Source organism: Drosophila albomicans, chromosome X, assembly GCF_009650485.2.
Source record: "Drosophila albomicans strain 15112-1751.03 chromosome X, ASM965048v2, whole genome shotgun sequence".
Lineage (NCBI taxonomy): Eukaryota > Metazoa > Arthropoda > Insecta > Diptera > Drosophilidae > Drosophila > Drosophila albomicans.
In genome coordinates this window covers 3,000,085-3,019,933 of record NC_047627.2, presented here as the reverse complement: position 1 = coordinate 3,019,933, position 19,849 = coordinate 3,000,085, and the positions used below count along the sequence as shown (strand labels likewise).

At 40.2% G+C, this 19,849-nt stretch overlaps 5 protein-coding genes across 6 annotated transcripts; 2 read left to right on the top strand and 3 right to left on the bottom strand.

Moving 5' to 3' along the window:
- Positions 1 to 109: 109 nt before the first annotated feature.
- LOC117578192 (succinate dehydrogenase [ubiquinone] iron-sulfur subunit) lies at positions 110 to 1,800 on the bottom strand. Its single transcript, XM_034263510.2, has one exon. The coding sequence runs from the start codon at positions 1,696 to 1,698 to the stop codon at positions 562 to 564; it is 1,137 nt and encodes a 378-aa protein (XP_034119401.1). The 5' UTR covers positions 1,699 to 1,800; the 3' UTR covers positions 110 to 561.
- A 5,529-nt stretch (positions 1,801 to 7,329) lies between these two features.
- LOC117578190 (glutathione hydrolase 1 proenzyme) lies at positions 7,330 to 10,858 on the top strand. The gene is made up of 5 exons (XM_034263506.2): positions 7,330 to 7,521; positions 7,581 to 7,707; positions 7,769 to 8,624; positions 10,017 to 10,210; positions 10,270 to 10,858. The coding sequence occupies exons 1-5, from the start codon at positions 7,422 to 7,424 to the stop codon at positions 10,781 to 10,783; spliced, it is 1,791 nt and encodes a 596-aa protein (XP_034119397.1). The 5' UTR covers positions 7,330 to 7,421; the 3' UTR covers positions 10,784 to 10,858.
- A 162-nt stretch (positions 10,859 to 11,020) lies between these two features.
- Positions 11,021 to 17,209, bottom strand: LOC117578193 (heparan sulfate glucosamine 3-O-sulfotransferase 6). Its single transcript, XM_034263511.2, has 4 exons — positions 16,854 to 17,209; positions 13,700 to 14,374; positions 13,151 to 13,626; positions 11,021 to 12,043 (listed from the first exon to the last, which is right to left on the bottom strand). Exons 2-4 carry the CDS (start codon positions 13,841 to 13,843, stop codon positions 11,536 to 11,538), a joined length of 1,128 nt encoding a protein of 375 aa, XP_034119402.1. The 5' UTR covers positions 13,844 to 14,374; positions 16,854 to 17,209; the 3' UTR covers positions 11,021 to 11,535.
- Positions 15,828 to 18,351, top strand: LOC117578191 (uncharacterized). 2 transcript variants are annotated; one of them, XM_034263507.2, is made up of 4 exons: positions 15,828 to 16,020; positions 16,053 to 16,157; positions 16,246 to 16,503; positions 17,199 to 18,351. In XM_034263507.2, exons 2-4 carry the CDS (start codon positions 16,097 to 16,099, stop codon positions 18,320 to 18,322), a joined length of 1,443 nt encoding a protein of 480 aa, XP_034119398.1. In that variant the 5' UTR covers positions 15,828 to 16,020; positions 16,053 to 16,096; the 3' UTR covers positions 18,323 to 18,351. The 2 variants fall into 2 exon arrangements, with proteins under 2 accessions (XP_034119398.1, XP_034119399.1); XM_034263508.2 differs by lacking the exon at positions 15,828 to 16,020 and having other exon boundaries at positions 16,042 to 16,157.
- Positions 18,352 to 18,419: 68 nt separating this feature from the next.
- LOC117578194 (protein-lysine N-methyltransferase EEF2KMT) lies at positions 18,420 to 19,749 on the bottom strand. Its single transcript, XM_034263512.2, has 3 exons — positions 19,597 to 19,749; positions 18,727 to 19,540; positions 18,420 to 18,660 (listed from the first exon to the last, which is right to left on the bottom strand). Exons 1-3 carry the CDS (start codon positions 19,672 to 19,674, stop codon positions 18,554 to 18,556), a joined length of 999 nt encoding a protein of 332 aa, XP_034119403.1. The 5' UTR covers positions 19,675 to 19,749; the 3' UTR covers positions 18,420 to 18,553.
- Between the last annotated feature and the right edge of the window lie 100 nt (positions 19,750 to 19,849).

The following is a 19,849-nucleotide window of genomic DNA, read 5'->3' as shown; positions in this document are numbered from 1 at the left end:
GTATATAACAAAGTTGATGTTTATTTAAAATAAAAGTATTTTATACATTTCATTTTACACTACCACATTTTGAAATATTTCAAACTATATTAATTGAAAAGTCTTTCGATTTCATTGCACATTTTTTTATTATCGAACATGTTTAACAAATGTTAGGTTGTGTGTTTTATTTTTAGTTTGCAATACAGTTTCCAGATGTAAAATCGAATTCATAAATTTTGACGTGTTTCCCTAGAACGGTTCAATGCATTTAAGATAAACAGATTCTATAAGAACAGTTTGAAATAGTGGAGGACAGCACAGAATTGTGAAGATTAAAGTAGTTCACAGTCGTATACAGAAGTGTGGAGTAGTTTACGGTAGTGTGGAGTAAAGAGAGTAGTGTAGAGAAGTGTACAATCGTGTAGAATATAGGCAACGAATGTAGTTTCGTGTAGAGTTGCTTGATGTGTAGAATGCAGACGATGGAAAAATAATCTCGAACAGTGTAGATTAATCAATTCTAATGTAAAAATGTATTGTAGACTTGTAGAGTGAAGAGAGTAAAATGAAAACTTGTGCTTAACCCGACGTCGGGAACATTTGATCAGTCTGCATTTTCGGTGGCGGCTTCTTCTTCATGCCAGCCAGCATCTGCTTCAGCGAGATGATAGCCTTGGCCGGATTGAGATTCTTCGGGCACGTATTGGTGCAATTGAGTATGGTGTGGCAGCGATATAGCTTATAGGGATCGATTAGCTGGCACAACCGATGCTCGGAGGCCTCGTCACGTGAATCGATGATCCAGCGGAAGGCCTGCATGAGGACGGCGGGTCCCAGATACTTTTCGCTGTTCCACCAGTAGGATGGACACGAGGTCTGGCAGCAGGCGCACAGAATGCACTCGTAGAGACCATCGAGCTTATCGCGATCCTCGAGAGCCTGCAAATATTGCGCCTTGCCGATCTCGCGATCGAGATTCTTGCGCTGCAGCCACGGTTGAATCGACCGATATTGATCGTAGAATTGCGACAAATCCGGCACCAGATCACGTTTCACATACAGATGTGGCAGTGGATAAATGCGACATGGCTTACCCACATTCGTATCGATGGCCGTGATGCACGACAACGTATTGATGCCATCGATATTCATCGCACACGAGCCGCAGATGCCCTCGCGGCACGATCGACGAAAGGTCAGCGTGGCGTCCATTTCATTCTTGATCTTAATGAGGGCATCAAGCACCATGGCACCGCAATCATTGAGATCGATGCGATAGGTTTGCATCGAGGGCTCATCGCCTGGCTTCCAGCGATAGATCTCGAAGGACTTGAAGCGTTCCTCCTTAGCCTTTGGCTTGGCCGGTGGTGATTTTGGCGGCTCCTTGGCACCATCGCCACCCGCAGACTTGCCTGCCTTCCCCTTTTCCACCGCCTTCTTGCCCTTATCCTTGGCTTCAGCGGTGAACTCATCAACTATTTCCTGAGCATCTTCCTTGGCACTCGCCATCTTCAGCTCCAACGCTTCGCTGTAGCTGCGTCCAATAATCTTCTCACTCGACAGTTTGTCCTCATCTAGCTTTGACGATTGTTTCTGCTCCAGCGGCATCGAACGATTCGGCAATACGGCAGCCAATGCGGAGCCGTAGCTCCTGGCCATCAAACGACGCACCGACAGCGCATCGATGCAGCGCACAATGGACCCGAGTCGAAACATTTGTTTCCCGAAAAAGAAAAGTATATTTTAATTATTATTATCGTACAATTTTGAGTTTTGTATTTTATGTTTCCCGAAGTTGTTTCCCGTACGAGTTTAGAACTAAGACTGACTGAAGCTAGACGGGATCTGCCTTCCAGCTTGACAAGATTCTGCCAAGATTTCCCTGGCTAACTAGATTATACTTTTTTCGTTATAAGAAATAAAATTGAAAATATTGGGTATTAAGAAATTAACAAAATAAAACCATGTAACGTATCTTGAAAAGATCTCTTGATGAAATATTTTATTTAATAATTCGTTTAAGCCATTGAATATTATTATTTTCAGTAGAGTCAGGATTGTTGAACAAGTTTATCTGAAACAATCACACGAACTTATTTCAACTATGAAAAATTGAGCATAGAATACACTTTAGTTTTTAAAAATTAGTAATTCAAAGTCATAACATAGACTGAAACAATTTTAATAATAAGTAAAGGTTTTTATACCCGCTACCCATAGGGTAGAAGGGTATTATAACTTTGTGCCGTCAGGAAATGTATGTAACAGGTAAAAGGAGGCATCTCCGACCCTATAAAGTATATATATTCTTGATCAGCGTCAACAGCCGAGACGATCTAGCCATGTCCGTCTGTCCGTCTGTGTGTCTGTGTGTCTGTCCGTCTGTGTGTCCGTCCGTCTGTCCGTATGAACACCTAGATCTCAGAGACTATTAGAGATAGAGCTATAATTTGTTTTCGACAGCATTTGTTATGTTTGCACGCAAATCAAGTTTTTTTTCAAATTTTTGCCACGCCCTCTTCCGCCCCTGCAAATCAAAAAAATCGAATAACAAGCGTAATTTTAAAGCTAGAGTTTTGGAATTTTGGTATATATAATAATAACTATAGTAGTTATGATTCCTGAAAATTTGATTGCGATCAGATAAAAATTGTCGAAGTTATTAAAGAAATACTTTTGTATGGGCAACAACGCCTACTTACAAGGGGTCTTAGTTACTTTGGCTGACAATCTGGTATATTGAGCCGTCTATGATATATTTTGAATGCGGTACTTTATCGATATACGACATATACCATTCGGTATATTTTTAGTATTTTTGCAGTATATTTGGTATATTTTGAGAATAATACCGCAAAATATATTGCCTTTAATCCAAAATGGGTAGCGGGTATCTCACCGTCGAGTACACTCGACTGTAGCTTTCTTACTTGTTCTCATTATTTAGAGCACAGATAAATATTAGGAACATTTTTGTCTTACGATAAAATTCTTTCTTCTTTCTTTCATTTTTTTCGTACGAATTTGTTCCTTTATGCAATTATCTTAAAACAGAAAAATCATTCCAACATCATTCTTAACTCTAATAAATGCACTAATCAAGAGCTAAAAGATTCATCTTTATTTAAAATAAAAAATATTTTGGTATATGTTTTTTTACTCTAAATACCGATATGCAAAAAAAATAAAATAATATTGTTATGATATATGTACATGTATCACTAACATAAGACTATTACAAAATTAAATCACAGTTTGAAGAAATTATAGAAAAACTTCCAAATGCGGACCACTTTTGGAAATAAATGTTTAAAACAACATTTTCCTATTCGGAAAAGAAAATTTAATAATTTTTTCACATTTTCGTCAAAGCCAGTTTACATTAGACATAAATAGCTACAGATTTAAGATAAAATGAAACTTTAGCAAATTTAATTAGAAGCCATTTTCCTTAATGGGAAATAGGCGAAAGCTCTGCAATTATGAGCCCTGAGTTCTGGCAATAATTTATGCAGTAAAAGTAAAAGCCGTGGAAAAGTTCATTTTCAACTTTGCAGCGCGAACTGTGAGCTGTCAAATCAATTAGTCAACCAGTGAAGCATTCAGTCAATGAGTCATTCATTCAGCAATAGAACTTGAAGCAACGCACTCAACTCAATTGAGCTCTATGTTATTTGTTATTTATTATTTATGTTGAGTTGGCGTTTTATTTGCTTTTGAAAAACTGTTGAGCATTGGATATCAACGGATCAACAAACAGATCAAATTGAATGTTTGTAATTTTCGAATTAAACGCAATTAAATGAAAATATGTTGCACAAGTGGAATGAAAAGCGGATGGAAAACACAAGGGGCGGCACACACATGCTAAAGATCAGGGAGCGGGCGCAGTGAACGAAGCCAACTGTGAAAACGGTCTCAGGGCCAGGTCTATAAATACACGATATCTTCGTCCAATTGTTCTGGAATGGTGGCTTCCTCTCTGTGTCTCCTCTCCCTCTATCATTCTCTCCGCATCTCTCGCTGTCTGTCTTTTAAAACAAAACGCAAAAAGACGGTGTCAGCAGCAACAACTGAAGTCGCCTTTAGGATCAGCACCTCGTGTATGCGAAATAAGAATGTTGTCACTTGGCAGCCACTCCTCCCCGCTTACCTCCCTCGTCCCCGCTTCCAACTTGTGTAGTCTTTTTTTGGAAGCAAGCACACAGCATGAAGTGGAGTGAAGTGGAGTGGAGTGTCGTGTGGCCATGCTTATAGTAGATCATAGCATCCGATGTCTCCGATGCGGAGAACAGGAAAAGCGCCCGCTAAGCCTGCCTAGATTAACTGCATCAGCTTTTATGCCATCACGGACTCAACTCAACTCAACTCATCTCGTCTCATCTCAAACTCAGCAGCAGAACATCAAAAGCCCCCAAAGACAATTAAAACGTAATTCCAGCTATGCGCCTGTTTGCACCTGCCGTCTGGACATCACCGGCAATCTTGTCAACGCTCAACGCTTAAAGCACAACACTGCGCAACATGGTAATTTTTTTGTGATTTTTGATTGAAAACTCTCTTAGAGAATTTTTTACACTTATTTAAAACACAACAATTCATTTTAAATATATTTTAAACAACTCGGACTAAACATTATATTGGCGCACAAAAATATAAAACACAAGTAAGAAAATTACATGTTGAATAAAAACAAAATATTAGGTATAATTCTCAAAATATACCGAAATAATGTACCACATAAATACTCAAAATATACCAAGTGGTATATTTTGTATATTGATATGGTACCAAATTCAATATACATATACTATAGAGTGGAAAATATACCAGATTGTCAGCCAAAGCAACTAAGACCCCTAGTAAGTAGACGTTTTTGCCCATACAAAAGTATTTCTTTTATAACTTCTACAATATTTATCTGATCGCAAAGAAATTCAGGAACCACAAAGACTATAGTTATTATTATATATATATTATATATATATATATATTATATATATATATAATAATAACTATAGTCTTTTGGTATATATACCAAAATTCGCAACTCTAGCTTTAAAATTACGCTTGTTATTCGAGTATTGTCAATTTGTGTGGGCGGAAGTGGGCGTGGCAAAAATTTGAAACAAATTTGAACTGCGTGCAAACATAACAAGTGATGTCGAAAAAATGCATAGCTCCATCTCTTATAGTCTCTAAGATCTAGGTGTTCATACTGACGGACGGACAGACAGACACATGGACATATCGTCTCGCTGATCAAGAATATATATACTATATAGGGCCGGAGATGCTTCCTTTTGCTTGCCGGCATATAGTAAAGTTATAATACCCTTCTTTCATTTCGTAGTAGATATAAAAATAAATAAATAAATGAAAATAAAATATTATATATTATATATTTCTACAATAATGAAATTCAGTAAGCATGTTTATCTTTAAAAAAGTTGACTCACATTAAAAAAATTGCATTTTGTGTATACATTTTTTTTTTTTTAAATTTTGAAAATAATTTTTTAATTTTGAAATTGTTTATATAATCTTTGAAACTTGCATATAAAGGATGATAATATTTCTGGCTTTGTCGTATTCTCAAGCAACTTTTTATTTTAATGTCTTAATCAGATTTTTTTAAATATTGTATGAGTACATACTGAACGAGTAGATTGTATAGTCTAATTTTAAATTTTTAAATAAATTAGAAAACATTTTAAGCAATTAAATAAATTATAAACAAAATAAATTTACTACTTATATAAGAAGCATATGATTTTAAATCCCAAATAAATATCTATATTGTTAAAACCGTATAGGATTACCTTAATTAGTTATGGGTACATTTACAATCATGTTAGATAATTTTTGTTTAACTTTTAATATTTTCCTTAGTTTTAAGATCATTATTATTTTATTAATTATTTGGTATTACATACTTAAACAATTTGTTTTTTTTTTTTTTTTTTGTTTTTTCCCAGCATTTTGTTGTGCAGTGTTATTAAAAATAAATTCATCACACACAAATACTTGAGGCAAATTATGTTGGCTAAGTTGTTTGTCGCTACCAAGGTGTTGACGCTGTTGACAATCTGGAGCATCGTTTCCATCTCTTTCACTTTCGCAGACACCACAGACTGCGTCTGCGTTTCTCTGTCTCGTTTTTGCTGCTGCTCGTTGAGTCATTTAAGCTGTTAAGCCGCCACTGACGTCTGACAGGTGCCATGATGATGTAGGCATTTGTATTTGTTGCGTACATTTCGTCATACATAGTTAGGAGAGACGCGTGCTGGAATTAGCTTTGCCATGTTCGGAGACAAGATGTGTGATACTCTCCAAACCAAACCCAACCCAACCCAAAGAGATGTCAGATTTGCGAGATCCCAATCCAAGTTGCAAGCAGCACACATTCATTCATTGCCATTGCCATCATCTCCATCTCCATCTCCATTGACGATCAACGAACTGAACCGAACCGGAATGTGTCTTCCTGTTGTTGGATCAGTTGATTTGTTCATTTGATTGCCATGCTGCGCAGTGCGATATAAAAACATAAGATTTATGGCTTTTAAATTTCATTCATGTACACTCTGATTGTTGCAGAGTACGAATACGAATACGAGTATGAGTATGAGTTCGAGAGCGAGTGCGAGTGCGAATGCTTGGCGAGTGCAGCAATAATAATAATATGGCAAGCGGATGCACAAATCAATTACATTGCTCATACCATGGGAATCTTAACTGCTGTCGCTGACCAAAGATCACGCCAAAAACCAATTATAAAGGTGCCTCTTCACTACATTCATTTATTACAACTGCAGCGACAACAACAACAATGCAACAATGCTTCGTCACGACTTTTGCATAGAACGGGGCATTTGATCATCAGGTCAGGTTCTCTAGCTAAAGTCACTTCATGAGGTTATAACCTTAGCTATTAAATATTGTATTCCACAAAAAGCGCATAACGTTTGTTTAGCTGCCTGAATGTGACTAAAACACAAGTATTATGGTTAGCTATTAACTATCCTAAGTAAAAATCTCTATTGTTTTATCAGAATTCAATACAGCACTATTTGCAATTAAAATAAATACAATTTAATTTAATTAATTTAATTCATTTGTTTTATTTTCATTTATATTTCACATATATTCAAATATTGTATAAGATTCATTCTTTAATTAAATTGTATAACAATTCAATTACGCTTATAATTGCTTACCTTGAAATTTAAAAAGTGCGCCGTTTGTGTTATCGATAGCATTACTTTCGCTCAGTAAAAGTATCGCGCAACTCCACACTTTTCATGCCTATCGAACTATCGCTGCCTGTTTCGATATCCTTGTTTACGTTTGGCTGCAAGACGCAACAAAACAAATTTAAAGCACAAGATGAAGCGAATACAAAGTAATTGTTTATTACAACAACTAGGATAAACAAAATGATGCTCTTGCAATGGATTTGTAATCGTTTTGTATCTTTATTTGGCATCGCCAGCTTGCTGATTGCAATTTATTACTATGGACAGCTCGAGAACCGCGGTAAGTTGGCAATGTAAGACAAGTACACAAAAAATGAGCAACGTATAATCATTGTTTAGGTAAACGGCATGTGGCAAGAACACCGCCAAATCCAGAGATGCCGCTGCCACCATCCAGCTCCCAGAAGCAGCATTTCAAACAATCTGCAATTTGCTCAGACAACGCCGAATGCAGCTTGATAGCAAGGTAAGTCAACATTTTACAAGAGCGTTTTAAATGAAGATTAGTAAATTGCGGAATATCACAGAGATGTTCTGCAACGTGGTGGCAGCGCGGTGGATGCAGCACTTGCCGCACTGCTATGTAACGGACTGCTTGGCATCCAGAGCATGGGATTGGGAGGCGGCATGTTGATGAACATTTATCTGCACAACGAGCGGCGAGCAGTTAGCATCTTGAGTCGAGAGATGGCGCCACAGTCGCGCAGCGCCTTGGACTATGCGAAGTTCCAGAATGAACAGCAACTGCAACAATCGAGCTGGTCCATCGCTGTGCCCACCGAGCTCTTGGGCTATGCTGTGGCCCACGAGCGTTACGGTCGCCTGCCGTGGCACGAGTTGATGGCACCCACATTGGCATTGTGCCACTCAGGCTATGCACTGTACAAACATCAATTGGATGCGCTGGTCATCAATGAGGCAATGATCAAAGCCGATTCGCTGTTGAGCCGCATGTTTGTGAATCCCGAAACGGGAGACTTTTGGCGTCTCGGCAGCCACATACAACCGCCGAAGCAATTGTGTGCCACATACGAAACCATCGCTAGCGAGGGACCGCGTAGCTTCTACAATGGCTCATTGATGGGGCAAGTTTATGCCGATCTACGGGACATCAACAGCGGCATTACGCGCGAGGATCTGACGAACGCACAAGTGCAACTGGCAGAGTCGCTAGTTGTGCCACTGGATGAGCTGGACTTGCATTTGGTGCCACCACCTGGAAGCGGACACATTGTTGCATTCATCATGAATATTTTGCGTGAGTTTCGCAGCGATTTTGAGGCAACGGGCAAATTGGGCGCCCTGGAAATCCATCGCATTGTTGAGGCCATGAAGTTTGGTTTCGTACAACGCTGGCAACTGGATGATGCAGCTAACGAGCAGGTTCGATATAAATACTCTCTCTCTCTCTCTCTCTCTGTCCCTCTCTTTTGCAGCGTGCTGACTATCTCAGCTTTTTTCATGTGCTTGTGCAAAATGCGAGACTATTTTCTTGAATTTAAATGGGGTATATATTCAATCGCAATAGAAAATCTAGTTCTAGTTCTAACAAAATAACAGCATACATTATTTATTTCAAATTACTATTCAATAGGCAATGAAAATCAGGTTTCAATAGAATAATTTAGTATAAGCTAATAGTAGCTGCTCTAAAGAACATATGTGATAATTCGGCTCTCTCAAAACTTACCACATCCCTTCCCAGTCATATCAAACCAGGAAGAGTCTCAGCGTGACTGAGAGTCTGGGTTATCAAATAGCTCAGATGTGAACAGTGTCCTCAGGCAAATGGCGTCCGTTTATTGTTCTAACCTTTCCGGGTCAAGCGGACCTCTACTAGGGATGACCGTAGCTTGTCGTATACTTGTATGAATAAAAAAAAATAGGAAAACAAGTTTTAAGTGATGACAGGTTCTCTCTGCTGAAAGTTTACAAGACATTTAAGGGACCGCTTTCTTGACAGGCACTGGCCCACTAACGCGGCTACTCAACTTAACGTCCAAAGGGGAGAAGGGGGACATCAAATCCTCAACGCTATGCATAAGTGATGCTTGTCATTACAGCCTCGGCTGTTCACCAAACAATATCTTAAGTTAGAACACCAATGAAGTATAAAACCAAAGTAAGCATTTCCTATATTGGCGTAGCTAAATTCCTGACCCTGGACTGCATTCCTATAGTATAGTACTAAACACATTCCTAAATGAAACCTCCGCCGGTTTCAAAAGGTGATAAAGGCTACTCCCACTTCATTAGATTGAGTATTTAAAATCAATTGAATACCAATTACCAAGACTGCAGAATTTTTATTTTTATGGGCATCTATTTTCATTCAAATTGCATTTGTTTCTAACAATGAATTCCTTTTTCTGCACCTCATAAGATTAATAGTTGAGATGCAATTGAGTACAAATTATATTTAAATGCCTCAACTATTTGTTTATGGGCAACTAAATTGTATATAATACAATTGCCTCTTTGAGTTGAATTCTTCTGCAGATTGATTGACAAGATCGAGATCAAATTTTATTTAAGTGCAACAACTATTTATTTCTAGGCAACTGATTTGTATCCCATTAATCTTCTACTTTCCGTTGAATTCTTTCTTCTGCAGCTCATAAGATTGAGAGTGGAGTAATTGAATAGAAATTATTTGTAGACAACTAAGTTTTATCTAACTAAAATAGTCGGTACTTGAATTCTTTTTCATTAAACACAGTATATATTGCTGATTTCTGTATTTTCTAATTTCATTTCGATATTTCTCCTCCTCAGCTCCTGGCGAATCTCACCAGCCCCGAATTGGCAGCTCGCATCGCGCAATTGATTGACGATGCAGAAACCTTCAACAGCTCGTCGCATTATGGGGCGAGTGGAGAACTCGAAGCACGCGATGAACACGGCACAGCGCACATCTCGGTACTGCACAATGGCGACGCTGTGTCCGTGACCAGTTCGATCAACTTTTAGTAAGTTGACAGACAGCATAAACTTTGCACTAAATGTTGACACTTTGTTTTCCGTTTAGTTTCGGCAGCGGAAGGATGGGCAAACGCTCAGGAGTATTGTTCAATAATGCGATGTCTGACTATTCGTTGCGTCACTTGAGGAACTATTTTGATTTGCCGTTTATCGATGGGAAGAATGCGATTGGTGTCGCCCCACGGCCCATGTCCTCAATGTGCCCCATTATTGTCACCGAACGTGAGAGCGGCAAGGTGCGTTTGGTTGTTGGTGCCGCCGGTGGCACGAAAATCATAACAGCTCTGGCCCCGTTGCTGGTGCGCATGTTGTGGCAACGGGCGGACATTAAGAGTGCCATCGATGCGGCACGTTTCCACCATCAGATGCTGCCCAATGTGCTGCAATATGAGTACGGCATGCTGCAAGCGGATGTCAACAGTCTGCAGGCCAAGGGACATCAATGTGAGCGGTATCGTAATCGTGGTTCGGTCATTTGTGGCATATCAAATGGATTGAATGATGCTGGCATTGCGGTCAATTCGGATTATCGCAAGTTGGGCGGGGTGGCAGGAATTTAACTATATATATATAAGATATATATATATGTATGTACTATAAATCTCAAAAGAGTTATTAGCCAATTTATGAAATATCAATTTATTTAAATGTAATAATTGAGTTTGTTTTTTTGTCTTTTCTTTAGCTATGCTCATGCAATTTGAATATAGTAATGTTGTATATATAGTATGTTATCTTCTTGAACTATATGTAGAATGTATTCAAAATGTATGTTTTAGGTTGTGCGTAAAGTGTGTGTGTGTGTTTGTGTGTGAATTTACTATCATTGTTGTCTCTCATCGTTGTTTAATTGTTAGGATCGAGGATGCACTCTAGGAATTCGTAGTAAGCTCTAATTGTTCTATGCCATTATATAGTATACTATAACTATATATAGTATGTATGTATATGTTTTATGCTCGTGTATGTATATAAGATAGTAGGTAATAGTAGTATTCGTAGTTTTAGTAGTTGTGCGTGTCAAGAGTCGAGAGAAGGAACCGTTTTTCAGTGATTGTGTCAGTGTCAGTGTTGGTGTCAGTGTGAGAGTTGTTTGGAGTAAAGCTACAATTAATTGAGCAATAAACGTTACAATATTGCGTAACGCATTATACTATTCAGTATATCTATATGTATGTATATATATCAACTATTTGTTACCGAGTACACAGTATAGTATATAATATGTATAAAAAATGCAAACAACAATATCAGTCCGTTGTAGATAAGCGAACAACACAACATCATCTCGCTCGCTTTTTCGCTCTGTCGCTTAGGGCCAGGCAAAGTTAATGCCAGTCAATTGATAAAACTTATTATTAAATGGCCGATAGAATTCTCTCAGACGCTCAATGGCATTGGCATCGATATGCGGATGATTTCTGCCCTTCGTTTTGCCCAAACAATGCGGCGTTGAACGTGCCTCCGATTTGAAGAGGCACGGAAATCCCTTCGTTGCATTGAAATAGAAATGCTTCTCGGTGACGACACGTTTCAGACCCAAGAAATCCTGAACACGTCCAATCTCATACGCCGGATCCATAATCAAACGCTCGCCGCTAATGAAGAGCAGCTGCGACAGCGGAAAGAAGTGCAGCCAACGTTCCAAATATCGCGCGTAAACACCGATCTTAACCGGTCCCCAATTGGTGTCCACCACCGCATAGCTGCCATTAACAAAGGCCAGCTGCTCGAAACGTTTCATGTCCGACTTCTTGCTGGCCGCCTGCGTATAATCGGATATGGCTCGCGTTACCGGATCCCGCACCACAATCAGGAGTCTGCAAAACAGGCGAGAAGTGTATTAATTATAATGTCGATAATTGCACATTTGTGTATTTAAGTGCAAATTTAATATAATTGCACAAAATTGTATGAGCTTTTAAATTAAATGCATTGCTTATAAATGAGGTATTCGATTTTGAATTTGTTACAACATATATACAGTTTAATGATACCGCAAATCGGTTCTAAAAAAAAATTCTACAATTATAAGTTGCAGCTAAACGCACAACTGCAGTTATATTACATCATTCATCAGGAGAGCATAAATATTATATTTGGTTTTAAATACATCAAATTTAATGCACTTCGCAAAAAGCCTATATAATTTAAATGCATTGCACATAAGTGCACATATCGGATTATTGCTCAAATTTTTTAAAATTTTCTGATTATTATTTATGTTTGAAACATTTGCACACACAGTAACTGTTAAATATGCTACAAATGATATTCTATGAAAAGGTGCAGTTAAACGCACAACTGCAATTATATTACAGCATTCATCAAATGCCTTGCACATAATTGCACCTATCGAATTGTTACATCATTTTCAAAGCAACCACTTTTTTCTGATGTATTAATTATTTGTACAACTGTTAAATATTATAAAAAGGATTTTAAATGACTTAAAGTGGCAGTTAAACGCACAACTGCCGATAAGTACCACCTAATGTCAGGCAACCTAAAATATTAATCAAACGCAATGATATTGAAACCTGCATTTTAAATCTTAATAAATGCAATGCTATTTTAAACTAATTGCACATTGCACATAAGTGCAATTATTAAGATTAATGCAAATTTGAAAGCTGCAATCACTTGGTGGTCATGTTCATATGCATAATTTCCAAAGGTAAGCACTTTTTACTGATGTTTCAAATATTTGTAAGAATGATTTTTTATGAGATGTTGCAGTTAAACGCACAACTGCCACTAAGTTACACCAATTGTTAACTAACCACAAATATTATTCAAGCACTGTGACCTTGAAGTCTGCGTTTCAAATCAAAATGAGTGCCATACTATGTTTAACTTAATTGCAACTTAATTGCACATAAGTGCAATTATTGAGATTATTACAAATTTGACAGCTGCACACTCACTTGGTGGCCGTGTTCATGTGATAGACACGCTGCGGCACCTCCTTGGTCACAAAGTAGCTGGGCGTCTTCTCCATCGTGATCTGCCCCTCGATGGTGTAGGGCATGTGATGGCGATACCAACGCAGCCCGCGCTGATAGTGCCGATCAAAGAAGTGCACCTCGGAGCCGGCGGCACGCACATCCGGATGCAGGCGGATGAACTCCAAGAGGGCGCGAGTGCCGCTCTTCTTCACGCCAATGATGAGCGTGTCGGGCAGATGGCGCGAGGGACGCAATCCCTGTTGCCGCAGCATTTGATATTTGGGTGCACCATCGATGCTGGGCAACGGCTGAGCAGCCGGCTGGGTGGGTGGTGTCGTTGTTGCATTGCTTGTCGATGGCGTTGCCGTTGTAGTTGCATCTGCGTTGTTGCTGCTGCTGCTGCTGCTGCTTGTGTCATTGCGTTGCGGCAGCGTCAGCAAATTGCGCAAGTTGCTCTGGAATGAGAAGTGCAAGAGGGAGATGTGTGTTTGGCAAGTGTGGCAAGCAGTTGTTAGTGTTGACTTTTACCTGCTGCAGCGTGCGCGAGAGACTGGCAAAAAGGCAGGCATTGAAGCTGTAGGAGAAATAGACGAGCGTCACACAGGCCACCAGGGCAATGGCCAGGCTGCGGCTACTCAGATTCAGATTGTGGCACCAAATGCTCATATACATCTCGCTTACACACACGCACACTCACACTCACACACACACACTTGCCAGTTATCAGTTGTGCGTGTGTGTGTGTGGAGTTGTTTGCTCCAAGCCAGCCGGCGATTTGTGATTGCTGCGTCCGTCTACAACATCGCTTTAATTATCCTTCATCCGCCAGCTTCTTCAGCTTCTGTTCTGTTCTGTTCTGTTTGCTGCTAGTCGCTGCCTTGTTGTTGTGCACTCGCCAAATAAATTCCGGAAGTAATCGCCGTCCAAAGGCAACACAATCCAACACAGTCCTGGCTCTCCCTCTCACTCGCTCTCTCTGTCTTTCTCTTGGTTACTGGGTCGCTCTTGGGTCACAGGCGCAAGCTCTCTCTTCCGTCGTCGCTCGCCGTCTCGCTCTACCGCACTGACATTTACACCCTCTGTGCGACGCTCTCCCGAGACACAAAGTGCGGCTTACGCAATGGTTCATTCGCTGCGCCGAAAGGTAGGCAACACTTTTTCCTTTAACAACGCTCCGTGTGACGTCACAAAGTGCATCCTCGCCTTAGAAGCAATAAATAAATCATAAAATTGAATCATATATCAAATGTTGCTATTTTTTATTTTCTTCATCAAAATTCGATTCAGAATACATTTTTTTAAATTATTTATTTTGATGTAAAATATTGTATTTCTTTATTTTACTACGCTAAAATTAATAGCATAATGAAATGACAGTTTACAAAAATAAATAAATAAAAGTATGAAATCATTATTTGAAATGCTTTGCTTTGCGCTTATTAAATTGGACACTAATATTAATGTGCAATGAAAATGTTTTTTTTTATTTAATTATTTTTATTTATTTATATCTTTTTATTTTATTATAATATTATGTATTCTTATTATATTATTTTTTTTTATTACGTAACTTAAAATATATAAAAAAAAAATATATTATGCTAATAAAGAAATACCCAAAAATTTCTATATCATATACTAATTAAAAAAAGCAAAACACATTTTATTTTTTTCGTACGGATTTTAATTAAAAAGGATTATATCTTTAAATAAAAATAAACCATTTTTAATTAAATTCTATTAAATGCTAATAAATGTTATAATCATTAATTTTAGTATTTTTGGATTAGAAAAAACTAAACTATTAGTATTTTAAAACATTTTAACTACGCAAATCATTGCTAAAATTATTTAAAGTAAGAATGCTCTCTAGAAATAGTTTTGAATAACATTGTACCATCAAAAAGAAACTTCTAAAACTATTTCAAATAAAAATGAATATAATGTGCAAAACAAATCAATATTTAAAATGTAGTAATTAACATACTTAACTTTCATTACCCCATTGAATCAATTTGTCATCAATAAATAGCTTAATCGATTTGTAAAAACCATTCGAGAGAGCACTTCGAATTGTCTGCAACCTTGTGTGTGGCATGCCGCATGGCTGCGCCACAACCCTATAAATGCGAAAGTCAACTCAAAGGTAAACAAAGTCTTGGCCCGATTGTCTCCCCCGCCAACCGCCAAGTTTTGTGTGTGTGTGTGTGTGTGTGTGTGTGTGTGTGTGTGTGTGTGTGTGTGTGTGTGTGTGCAGATGCACAGATGCAAAGTGACAGGCGAATGTTTGTTCCACTTAAGCAGCGTTCACTTTAGACGCTCCCCGGGGAGCTTTTAGCCGTTAGCTGCCTTTGGCTTAAGACGCACATTATCAACATCAACACAACTGGCGTAACAATGAGATTAGCTTTATTATCAGCCAGCGAGTGACTGTGAGAGGAAGTGGGAGAGAAAGTCAGAGTCAGAGAATCTAAATTGATTGGAGTGGAGTCTCATTGAATTTGAATTCCCTTTTCTGGAGCGGCGACTTATCATGCTTATCAGGCTTTTTATTTTTTGCTTTTGCTGTTGTTGTTTTTTTTTTTTGAGGCGGGCATCCGCATATATCTGTACTATATAGCCCAGATTAGTCATCATGCAGGTGCTGGCTGGCTGGTTGGCTACCTGGTTATCTTATCTAAGTACTGCGACTGCCAACTTGGACACTAAAGTATACGCAATCTTTGCTCGCATTGCTGGCTCATCAGTCAACCCCATGAGTTGGTTTCCCCCCTAACATAAAGCTCAAATAATAAGTATTATTAACAATTAATTAATTCGCGACAATGCATTAGAGACACACACACACACACACACACACACACACACACACACACACACAACGAAACAATCACAACAACCAATCAAACTGAGTCAAAATAAACCATGTCGAATTTATGGGGCAAATGTGTGATCAAGTTCTTTAAATACGCACCCAGCTATGTGGGTAAGTTTCGAATCGAATGGAATCGAATTGAATGAAAGCAAAAGAAAAAGACAGCAGCTTTAATTCTCTCTCTCTCTTTCACTCTCAGTTTGCTTGTGCTTTCTGCCCGCTGGCTTCATCTTTGGCTACACGATTTGTGCGTTCATCGCTGAGCGACATCTCGATGCCAATCTCATTGACTATGGACCCTTGATCTTGGGCGCTAGCTTGACTCTGTTCGCAGCTCTTTGCTTTCTGCTGCTCAAGTATCTGAAGAAATGCATCATCTACTGGCAGCCACTGTTGCTCATTGGCACTGGAGTCTTCAATCTGATTGCCAGCTGCTTCTACTTTGCCGATGGATATGGTAAGAATTCTACGTCTTTCTAGTTATTCTTCCTCTGCTCTGATGAGTGTTAAATTTGTGAGAAAATGCAGATTAATCGAACAACAATCAGATAGAGAAACTGGAGTGGCTTTTGTTAACCTTATTCAATATTATTAGGGCCTGTCTATACTAGATTATTTATGAATAATTCTTCACCTATTGAATCCCTCATTTAGTATCGATTAGTAATCCCCTTTAGCTCCCACATTTATTATTAAAACTAAAACACTTTCCTATCATCAAATGTACGACACAAATTGAAACTACTTTTTATATACTAAGAAGCTTTAGAAAGCTGCTGTTTTCCGTCCCGAAATTGTGTTATTTACCTGTGTTATCAGCACACGCTTTTCTATTTCAAAAGATAGCTATTTGAATTTAAAGACTTTTTTGCTTGCTTCGCTTTGAAACTGGACAACAAAATGCAGCTACAAATTACAATTCATTTGGAATTACTTAAAATACTAATCTTCAGATGAGATGCTATACAAGAAAGATCAACAAAGCTCGATGCTGAGCGAGCTTAAAGCTTCTCATTTGCAGCAGATAAGAATATTAATAGCATGACATGCAAAAAACTGAATTGTTCCCCGCTCTATCTTCACACTCAAGTAAAAATGTATCTTTCTATCTAATTCCCCTTTTCTCCTCCCTATTCCCATTTCTCGCCACAGATCACGTGGGCGCCTATATGTCGTATGTGGCGCACAGTCTGACCTTCGTTGCCGGCTATGGATTCCTGCTCACGATCAGCTCAAAGGACAGTCGCGCTCTGCTCATCTCCGGCTGCTGCAGCTGCTATCTGATGGGCATGGCCTCGGCTGTGAGTTTGATTGGCGCTGCCTATGTGCAGAATCTGGAGGAGAACGCGGGACAAACGGTGACGCCGGAGCAGGCCATCGATGGCATCTATGTGAACTTTGCTGCCACATATCTGTCCATCTCGGCCGTGATGCTGGCCATCGTCATTGGCCTTAAAGTGCTCCATGTCCTGGGCACTGTGGACACCAGCAATAGTCTGGACAATGACCTGCGCATTGCCAATGCCAATGGCAGCATATTTGAGCCGCGTGCCGATGTCATCAAGCGGCTGCAGTTCTTCTACGTGACCAAGAATCAGCAGTGGCACGTCACGTTCCTGCTCCTCTTCACCGAGGCCATTCAATTCGCTCTGTTCATCTATTTGGTCTTCTGGTTTGCGTTGAACGATGCCGTGCGCTTGAATGATTTGGCCCATGTGGATGCCATGTTTTGGGTGATCTTCGGGGGCAGCGTCTTGGCGCTCATTTGTCTGCGCTTCGTCTCCGCCAAGGTGCAATTTGTGAGCACACAGCTGCTGATGCTGCTGATCACGGTGCTGGGCATGATCATCTATGGGACGACGGGGTCGAAAGTGACATTCTGGTTTCTGCTCGTGCTCTTCGGCCTCGCGTATTCCAGCCAGCAGATTGTGCTGCTCGAGGTGACGCATCTGCGCTTCACGGAGTGCATCATCTTTGCCTCCTACACGCTCAAGTTGGTCAGCACCAGTGTGGTGTATTATTATTTTGTGGCCAACACGAGCAACTCGTATTTCTATGCCCGCGATGAGAACACGCTGATGGCCCAGGGATTTGTGTTCATGATCATCACGGCCCTGGTCGCGTTGGTGGTGGGCATGAAGGTGCCGCGGACGCATCGCATCAAGTTGCTGGACATACAGTATGAGGTGTATGGCATTATCTTCATGAAACATCAGATTGAGCAGCTAAATGTGCGTTGGCTTAACGATGGCACCATACCGACCATTAGCCAATGATCGGCATTGCATTGAGTTGTTATTTGTGTTTGTTTTCTTGTTTAGTTTAGTGTTTTTTTTTTTTGTTTTTTTGTCTTTGTTTTGTTTGTAAGTAATACACTTGTAAACCTCGTTTAACGGTCACAACTTTCGAGTGAAGCAAAAGGGAATTTTTTTGTTTTCTTTAAAGTGCGCCCAAGTGGCCACTAAATGCTATGTGGCCGCTAAGCGAGGTTTGCGTGTATTAGCTGGCTAACGTTTAATGCACACGATTTGCACAGCAGCCGTGTGATCCCGACAAAAGTGGCTAGCACAAGCCGACACATTGGCGCACGGCGTCACCTGATAATGATGCTCCTCTACAAATCAAATAAATCATTAGAAATACAAACGAAATGCGAAATTCGAAAGTTCAGCTAACTCACCCAGCTTCACCATGAACTTGTGCAGCGTGTCCACGTTGCGCACTGTGCTGGCCAACAGCATTTGACAGCGATTCTGGGCCAGATCAAAGATGTAATCCAGCGCCTGCAGCAGCCACTCGAACTGCGTCTCATCGTAGACAACATCGGCGGCCAGCAGAAGATCGGGTATCGCATACTTTGACCACTCAAACTGTGCCACGCGATTCCAGCGCAGTTCAGCGCACTGTGGCGTTGCGACCACATCGTCTAGATCCTTAAAATTCAACGCAATGTTGTGGCGCATCAACTGGACGCAAGGAGCGCTGCCATCGGTGAGCAGCACTTGACCCACTTGGAGTTGCAGCGAGCGATGCTTCAGCAGTATGCCCAACAATCCGGCGCCAGCGCCCAACTCCAGCACGTGTTTGCCTGCCAACAGACTGGCATGTTGCAGCAGATAATCGGCGAGAGCTAAAGCTGCCTCCCAGGTGCAGAGTCCTGTGGTGCCTTCGCTGACAAAGCTGTTGGATTCCCGCAGCGTGATGTGTTGTCCCGGCTGCAGCACATAATGTTTGTAGGCATAGCTGGAGGTGGTCGTTGAACTGGAAGTGGCATCGCTGGCAGCATCGTCTAGACTCGCTTTCGCCAGCTGACCGCACATACTGTCGAAGATATCGTCGTGCAAATCCTCGTGATCCTTGAGGAGCTGCAGCAGCCGCTTCACAAACGCCTCCTGGTAGCTGCGTCGCACCGGGAAGAACTGGTTCAACTCGTGTCCGCAGGTCGCCGCAATGAGAGCACGTTGTTCCTCCAGCTCCATAGGCAGTTTCAGTGTCTGCAGTAAATTACAATATTTATATATGCGGCACATGTAATGCAAGTTGCACTTACCGACCAGGCCATTTTGTTGATCGGATAACAGCAGAGAAACTGCTGATGTAGTTTGGCAAACTTGTTGCTGTCGTCCATTGTCTCCGTCCTATGAATGAAAGTCACACACTACACTGTGTGAGCGGGGCGAGCCCACTTGGCGATGATCTGGCAACGCTGCCACCTTTTATCAGCTGTGATGTAGTAAGTGCGTTGCCACCTTGTTGAAATGACTCTGGGTACATTTCCTTGCAATTCGAAATGGTACATTTGT